General features: G+C 36.5%; 1 protein-coding gene across 1 annotated transcript in view; it reads left to right on the top strand.

The window, feature by feature from the left end:
• The window catches only part of LOC106522695 (zinc finger protein GLIS2), a 49,105-nt gene that overhangs the window by 28,029 nt on the left and 11,674 nt on the right, over nt 1–9,402 (top strand). The window contains exons 5-6 of the mRNA XM_014015820.1: nt 1,301–1,434; nt 5,681–5,799. Of these exons, the coding sequence (XP_013871274.1) occupies nt 1,301–1,434; nt 5,681–5,799 (253 nt within the window). The remainder of the gene's footprint in view (nt 1–1,300; nt 1,435–5,680; nt 5,800–9,402) is intronic.

Genomic DNA, 9,402 nt, shown 5'->3' with positions numbered 1-9,402 from the left:
CTATATAACATTTTAGACACATTCTAAACAGTTTATCAGCTAAAAAAAGTTAATTTTGGGGTAAGTTACTCTTTAAGTGTTACATAAGACTTGACTGTGGGTGGAGCTTATTTAACACTGTCCAGTGTTGAGACAACACTGAGGAAATCAACACTGTGAATTTACACCAACACTGGGTGTGAGTGTACTCAGAAAGTGTTAAAATAACACTAGGGAGTGTTAAATCAACACCCAAAAGTTTAACACTGAAATTTTAACACTTTTGTATTACATAATTAAATAATTTCCTACACCTTATTTTACCGTAGTCACTCTGTACATTATAGCTGAGAACCAAACTCAGGCAGGGGACCCCCGGACCACTTAGTGCAGTTTCAGAGGTGGTACAGCTGTGATTTCTGTTTTAGTCCATCTCAGACCCCTAGTGGCATTTCTTAACCAGTCAAGAGACTTCTGGAGCTGTCTTAAATATTTGGGAGAAGAGTGATTCTTAGTCTGAAGAATTTTAATAACTTGCATTTACACTTAAGTCTGAGAGTAAAAAAAATCTCAGCGTTAACATCTAAAAGTCTACTCTAGGAAGCTTGATAAATGTGTGCCCGGAAGTTCCTCTTGAATGGAGGAAATTAAATTTAAATGTTCAGTCCTGTATGTCTTGTTTTATTGTGAAAAACAAACTGTTTTGTTTTTCAGAACATTTGATTTCTCTCAGTCAGTCATTTTACCAAGTATTGAGCTAAATTCCAATGTGGTGGTAGCTGAGAGTCAGCTGCAACTTGTAAACATTGCAAAACATTGTCATTAACTGTTGAAGTCAACGCCTTAGTCTGTTTGTGAGCAAAATATGCCCTGAACCATAGGATGGATTTTGATTATAGATATTTTTGAATGTGCTGGATAGCCGTTCAAGAAGGCTGCCTCAAATACTCTGCCCTGGCAAACCCCAAAATAGTTACAAGTCAGTCAGTTTTATGGATACCAAGCTAAAACTTGTAATAGTTGAAAGTCTCCCCAAGAAAGTCCCCAAGCAACAGAATTTTTTTTTATTCTAAATGGTTTTAGGTTTTCTACGTAATTATTATGCTTCGATTTTAATTATGGCCAACATCAGTGGGATCAAGGATAAAAACTTTTTTCTTTTACCTTTATTTATACAGGTAGTCTCATTGTGATCAAAAATCACATTTACAAGAGAGGCCTGTTTTGATAAGACAAACTTGTAAAAATTAAACAGAAAAAAAATACATGCACTTTGGATTCAAAACTCCTATATTTGTGTTTTTTTTTCCCTCTTCTCAAGTGTCACYTGCAGTTTGACTCACTGCAGGATCTGGTCGACCACATCAACGACTTCCACGTTAAACCAGAAAAAGACTCTGGGTACTGCTGCCAGTGGGAGGGCTGCGCCCGGAACGGGAGAGGCTTCAACGCCAGGTAACCGAGTTCAAACACACACGTGGACACATATGTACACACACAGCTGTGAAAGATAAAACTATTATTTGAATGTTCTGTTAGAGGCAGGTGTTAGGTTAATCAAATAGGTCGAGCAATAAAAATGTTTAAATTTTTTTTCTTTAACAAAAATTTTAATAAATATCCCCTTTTGCAGGGTCACAAAACGGCCACAGAAAGCATTTATTTCCCCTTTCCATTGTCTGCTACACCTCRAGTGTAAAAAAGGACATCAAATACTATTAGTGCGTAAAACACCTCACCTACAAAGTAAACAATATGTCCTCATGGGTCTTACTTAGTYTGATAATGCTTGCTGAAGTCCTTAAGTTCATTGTGTATGATTACACATTTAAACATCAGCATCATTGGAACTTTGCAAAAGTTTTGAATCAACCTTTTTTCTTTGTTTTGCTTTCAAATATCTGAACTTTTCTTTGCTTATCTTTAAACGTGACATTGATCTATGCCGCAAGGCAAAATTTATGATAAGAAAGGAGCCAAATGCAGGACTAGTGTAATACACATAGAAAAACTTTTTTTCAAAACCATAGAAGCTGATGAAGACAGACTAAACATATATACAGYGGGTAAAATAAGTATTGAACACGTCACCATTTTTCTCAGTAAATATATTACTAGAGGTGCTAATGACATGAAATTTTCACCAGATGTTGGTAACAACCCAAGTGATCCATACATWTAAAGAAATCAAACCATAAATGTCCAGAAATGAAGTTATTTGTAATAATGTGGAATGGCACAGGGAAAAAGTATTGAACACACTTACTGAAATTTATCTAATACTTTATACAAAAGCCTTTGTTGTCAATGACAGCTTCAAGACGCCTCCTGTATGGAGAAACTAGTGGCATGCATTGCTCAGGTGTGATTTTGGTCCATTCTTCCACAAACAGTCTTCAAATCTTGAAGGTTTCGTGGACCTCTTCTATGAACTCTGATCTTTAGTTCTTTCCATAGATTTTCTGTTGGATTCAGGTCAGGTGATTGGCTGGGCCATTCCAGCAGCTTTAGTTTCTTTCTCTGAAACCAACTGAGAGTTTCCTTGACTTTGTGTTTGGGCTCATTGTCTTGCTGAAATGTCCAGCCACGTTTCATCTTCATCATCCTGGTAGATGGAAGCAGATTTTTATCAAGAATGTCTCTGTACATTTTTCCACTCATCCTTCCTTCAATTATTTGAAGTTTGCCAGTACCATATGCTGAAAAACAGCCCCACACCATGATGTTCCCACCTCCAAACTTCACTGTTGGTATGGTGTTTTTGGGCTGATGTGCAGTGCCATTTGACCTCCAAACATGATGTGTATTCTGGCATCCAAACAGTTCAATGTTGGTCTCATCTGACCAGACTATATTCTCCCAGTATTACACAGGCTTGTTTAAATGTTGTGCAGCAAACTTTAAAGGAGCTTCAACATGCTGTTTCTTCAGCAGTGGAGTCTTGCGTGGTGAGCGTGCATACAGGYCATGGTGGTTCAGTGCATTACTTATTGTTTTCTTTGAAACAATCGTACCTGCTAATTCCAGGTCTTTCTGAAGCTCTCCACAAGTGGTCCTTGGCTCTTGGACAACTCTTCTGATAATTCTTTTCACTCCTCTGTCAGAAATCTTGTGAGGAGCACCTGGTCGTGGTCGGTTTATGGTGAAATAATGTTCTTTCCACTTCTGAATTATGGCCCCAACAGTGCTCACTGGAACCTTCAGAAGTTTAGACATTCTTCAGTAACTGATGCCATCATTATGCTTTGCAACAATAAGGTTGTGAAGGTCTTGAGAGAGCTCTTTAATTTTACCCATCATCAGATGGTTCTTGTGTGATACCTGGCCATCATTTGGGACTGAACCAGCTGATATTAAYTTGCACTGACAAGGGGCAGGCTTGCTTTCTAATTACTGAGAGAGTTCAGCTGGTGTCTTGGCTTTCCATGCCTTTTTACACCTCCCTTTCTTCATATGTTCAATACTTTTTCCCTGTGCCATTCCACATTATTACAAATAACTTCATTTCTGGACATTTATGGTTATATTTCTTTGTATGTATGGATCACATGGCTTGTKACCAACATCTGGTGAAAATTTCATGTCATTAGCACCTCTAGTAATAAATTTACTGAGAAAAATGGTGACGTGTTCAATACTTATTTTACTCACTGTAAACAAAAACTTGAGAAAATAAAATTAATAATAATAAAAGTGGATAAAATGACCTTGGCCACTTTATCACCGTTTTTTTAAACCGCACAACTCTGACTATTGTTTTTCTGGTCACTTTTATCACTGAATTTAACTGCACTACTCCAACTAAACTGTCTGCTGTGATTACTTTATTGAACTGGTGAACATATGTTTGATATATTTTTTATATTTTCCCTTTATCCTTTGTATTTTCTTTATTTGTTATATTATATATTGCACCTTTACACCAAAGCAAATTCCTAGTCTGTGAATCCTGTTCATTGACAATGGCAATAAAACTGATTCTGATTCTAAATGAGAGCTGGGAAGACCAACTGGTGAGCATGAAGGGAACAAAGAGATGCTAATCAAAATAACTGGTAGTTAAACTTGTGAAGAGAGACTGTTGTGTTTATTCTGTCAGACCTGACAGAACAAAACCGTCYACAAGCCATCAATAGGCTGGTCAGCCCGAGGACAGATCAAACATGCTCATAAATCCAGCAGTTCAAAGACTGAGACGTTCCATAGATGCGTGAAAATCTCTGCGTCATGCCTGCAGCATTCTACTATGACACAGTGTGCAAATTCTGACATTTCTTCTTGCAGTTGCATTAYATTACGAAAATGTTGCTCTAGTTCCACAAGTTTAAAAAGCATGTTTGGGCTCATAGTTCTCAATCTAATGTAAATAACAGCTCTAAAATGTAAATTTGATCTAAATACTGACTGATTTTTATGACAATCTGAACATGTTTTTTCAAGAGCCCAACATGACAGTGCGATGATGCAAAAAAAACAACCTCGCTTTCTCTTTGATCCCCAGTTATCTTTTTTCTATCTAGTTTTAMTAAAAGTGCATATTTGACTTGCTCAATGATTCTAGATCATACAGTTGTAGTTATTAAATACTTAGTAAATGAATTAATAATGAATATAGGTATAGCAGATGTTTACAGCATGCCATTTTTTTCCTGTCCTGAATATTTCATCTAAAGAAGTTAWATTTGTTAGTTGTTTGTTGCAGATTGATCACAAATTTTGGAGGTTTTCAATGTTAAAMCAAAAGAAAAAAAAWGAACAAATTTTCAGGACTAAAAATTGCCTTAACCTCCTTATATCATTAGTAATCTGGACAATCTTGTTGTCAATCTCTTAGATTTTTTTAAACTCTATTCATTGCACTTGACTAAAAAATAATAATTCATAGACTTTTTAAAATATTTGTCCCTGACCTACATTCCAGGTTTCTCRAGGTCTTTTAAAAATGATCTTCGGATTTTGCTTTCCTGCCTGACAATTTTCAAATTAATGTTTCATTTTTTTAAGCTACTTAACTTGAACATATGAATCAGACACAAAACAGTTCAATCTGGGAAAAAAAAACAAAACCTTTTATTAGTCTATGAGTGATTAATGAGAGGGCAGAGGCAGCAGCCACAAAGCAAGTTGGTGTCAGCATCTGTGGTTTTTGTTACTTCTTTTAAGTCTTTTGTGTCTTAAGGTTAGGTTTTGTGATTCTTGGGTTTAGTTATATTATTTGTGTTTTCTCAGAGCTGTGTCTTCTGTATTTTCTCAGAACTGTCATCTGTGTCTTCTTGGAGGTTGTGAAATTTTAAACTTATTTTGTATGTACAAATCACCAAAACAAGTCCATTTGAATAATTAAAACTCCGTATAATTCAGTTCTTCTTTTTTTTACTTTTCAAATTAAAAGTTTTTATTTATTATTATTATCTTTTGATGAAGGAATAAGGGTTGAATGCACTGGCAAATAGTGTGGGATAGGGTGGGGTCAGCTTGGCTGAAAGAAAGGGTGATTTTGAGGAAAATAGGTTGGAAACCGGAGGAACTGAACTAAAAGTGAGAACAAAAGAAGCCAAAATCCAAAGGAAAAACTATTAAAGACTGTCAGAAAGTTTAAAACTCTCAGAAGCAAGAGATTAAAGGTGGTTTGAAACACCACTGTGCTTTATGCATAACGCCTCTTTGTGAATGCTTCTTTGGTCTTTCTTTTTTTTTATAGGTACAAAATGCTGATTCACATCCGAACGCACACAAACGAGAAGCCGCACCACTGTCCCACCTGCAACAAGAGCTTTTCACGGCTGGAGAACCTGAAAATTCACACGCGCTCACACACAGGTGAAATCACCACCAGTGTTCACATAAAGCCAATCTAAACAATTTTTTTAAATCACTGTTGAGTCTGTTTTGTGATCTGTTATGGTTTATTGCTTTCTATCRCACCCTTCCTGCATCATGCCAAGGCTTTCACCATGCATCACTGAGCAACAAAACTGAGAATGAAGTTGTCTTTTTCATGCAGGTATGCTTTTTTAACRTAACTGTATTACATTAGACAAGCTCCAAATCACTACACACAAAAATTAATTAAAAAAGAAAAAGTAAAAGCGTCAATTCATTATAGTGACGCCTTTCTAAAATAATTGCCTAAGTATTTTTTTTCAAGTTTTTCAGGAAAAACAAAAAACTTTGCTCAGCTTCGGTCACAGTAAATACACAGGCCATTATCTTAAAGTGCCTGTGACATGCATATACTGTATGTCAGATACAAAAAGTCAAAGAAACCATCTTTATACTTAAGAAAATTGCCCTAATACACACAATTTTACCCATTTTGTCACATAACTGGCCTTTTTTCTTTTGAATTTGGCTCAGCCAAAGTAAAACAGGAAGTGACATCAAGGGGGAACTCATTAAAAAAATAAAATCTTTGGTCTTTGTTTATTAAAACAAAAATCATTTAAACATTAACTCTTCTTCATCTCTCTTTGACAGTGACACAAAATAATGTAAAGAAACATCAGATTCTTCTCTACAGTCTGTGTTGTTAGCTGTTGTAGCAATGCTCTGTTTACATGCAGACATTCCCCTGTGACATCACTTCCTGTTACTTCACATGCAACCATCTCAACAASTGTTCATCTCAGCAGCGTGAAATTTGTTTTGCAATATATTATTAATGTTATCTTTCCTAAAAGGCATTCATGTTTCGCTAAAAAAATTGATGTCACAGGCACTTTAAGGGAAAGAATCAAATGATTTGATCATCTGAGATGATGTTTTTACCACCGGTGGTCAACATCATAAGGGGATGATTTATGCAAAAAGGTCGATTTTGCCAAAAACCGACTGGTAGTTATTTTAGGAAGGTGACAGCAGGAGAATCTGTCAAATAACACAACCAGAGTTGAACAGTTAGAAACAGTTAATGGAGTTCAATGACATCATCACATTGCTGAGATCAGATCTTGTGTTAAATAATCTACAGGCTCTAAATGAGCCTTCAAACTGCTTATCATAAAAGAATGAAACAGGAAGATGGAAGGAAGATTTTAGAAATGATTTAACACGGMAGGGAATTTAGTTTTAAAAGGTTGCAGCTAAAACATTCACATATGTTAGTTTCGGTCTGTCCGCATGGATGGAACAAAAATGAACTGGCAGACTGCCCCATTCCCCCCMACACTGACAGACACTCACACCCATGACTACTTTCCACACAATAGAAATGTCCTTTAAAAATATACGTATCTTGTCCAAMTATTTCAGAACGTTTAAGCCTAAAGCAAACACTGCAAACTCCAAATGAATCTTTTCTCACGATTCACATTTTACAACTAACACCAGCTACTACAAATATTGGTCTTTGTTTTGTTTTTAAAGGCAATTTTATGGTTGGGCGGTTTTGAAAAGTTATGCATTTCTTTCTACTGAGCAGCCAAAGTGGTATTGAGGTAGTTTAAATGTCAGGTGCCTTAAATGCTTCAAACYTCAGGGTGAYGTTGATTWAATTRCTCTCTCATTRAAGTTGATCTTTAATGACTGATCAMTTATAAACCTATTTCTACCACGTTAAACAGCTTCAGTCTCACACGTTTTATGGCAGTTGGTGCAAATACTATTGTAAAAATGATTTATACTTCCTGCTTAAGCTGCMTTCCCTTTGCTCAACTTCCTCGATACAAAGATAATGTTTAGGTTTATTGATACTTATCTGCTTGCTTGTTTCTACAAGTTTGAATCCATGGAGCTGTTCAAACCTGGTGTGTGTTCCAATTGATTTGATCGTAAGCGGACAGAGCAGGATACCGCACAATTAAAGGTGCTCAGAGAAGGACACATCTGTTACACATTTAAGCTAATGTGTCCAAGGCCAGTCTGAAGGAAGTATACTCACAAAATGTATATTTTCCTGATAGGTTAGTCAGAAACAACCTCCTAAAAAATCAGGTCCATACAAATTGGGGCATCAACACAGTTTTAATTTGTTTTGTTGTTAACACAACCACAATGGATTTGAAATGAAATGAACAAGATGTCACCTCATCAATGAAAACAGTACTTCTCAAATACACGAGTTAGGTGGATGTTTTAATATTAGCGTCTTTATTCATGTTTGAACGATAAACAAACATCCATTCACTAAGTGGCAGCGGGGCTCAAACTAGTAGTAATCTACACAGACACACCGTGTAGAGCTGACAGAGGGGGAGGTACGGGGAAGTTTGTGATGGCGAAAAGAAAAACAGCAGAGGAGCCGGAGGCAAGTGAAGCAATTAATTATAGCTGACAAAAAAAATACAAAAAAAAAAAAACTCCCTAGCCCATGGGGTTTTCCTGTAAATAAGTGAAAAAAATGAAGAAAGACCCGTTTGTGTTTTCTGCCTATAAATTCTGACAATAGATAGCATGAAACCAAAGAAGTTAAAGCGTTACCTGGAGACCTTACGCCTCAATAACAGCATGTTTACAGTTTTAAAAAAGTTTGGAATATTACTGTGCTAGGTCTGAAAAAGGCACACCCAGAGAATCAGTTGCACTTGTTCTTTTCTGATAGTAAGTAAGCAAGTAAGTAAAGTAAGTAAAAGCTTATTGATATAGCGCCTTTCACAGAAAAGGATTTCACAAGGTGCTGTACATCCATTATCAGAAAGAAAAAGCAAATATATCACAGTAACTGTACAAACAACAAACAAAAAAGGAGTTCAATTTATCTCTCACCCTTATGGATGGAGGGGATGGATACTAGACCGGAATAACACACATGATTGTTARTCAGGGCTTATGAACTCAAGTTATGAGGTGTTGAATATATTCAGTTGAATGCTTGAGTGAAGAGGTGTGTTTTAGTTGTTTTTTAAAGGAGTCAATGTTATCAAGAGATCTTAGATAAGGCGGAAGGGCATTCCACTGTCTGGGAGCCATTGAGGAAAAGGCACAGTCACCACAGGTCTTGAAGTGAGTWCGGAGGACCAAGAGAAGATTCTGGTCTTGTGAGCGCAAGTTGCGTCTGGGGTTATAAGGCGATAAAAGACCGGAGATGTAATTCGGCGCTTGGCCATGTAGAGATCTAAAAGTGAGAACCAGGATTTTGAACTTGAATCTGAATTGTACAGGTAGCCAGTGGAGGTCTGATAATATTGGGGAGATGTGAGAGAATTTGGATGTTCTAGTTAGGAGTCTAGCGGCAGAGTTTTGTACAAGAAGTTGATTTGATTTGATTCATTGATTTAACAGGAAAAGATTACTATAAATCAAGCCTGACTCAGCATAATTGCTGTTTTACAGCAGGTTCCTGTTCTGCAGCACATAAAACACTCAGAAATACAGCATCACAATCACATCATTATACACCATWGACACAAAGACAAACAAGCATACCAAATTTCAGGAAGGCAGCATTTGCAAAATAGGACGTCTAAATATGAGCACAACAAAAAG

This window comes from Austrofundulus limnaeus, unplaced genomic scaffold, assembly GCF_001266775.1.
Source record: "Austrofundulus limnaeus strain Quisiro unplaced genomic scaffold, Austrofundulus_limnaeus-1.0 Scaffold135, whole genome shotgun sequence".
Classification (NCBI taxonomy): Eukaryota; Metazoa; Chordata; class Actinopteri; order Cyprinodontiformes; family Rivulidae; genus Austrofundulus; species Austrofundulus limnaeus.
The sequence above is the reverse complement of the archived record's forward strand: the minus strand, read 5'-3'. Positions and strand labels throughout refer to the sequence as shown.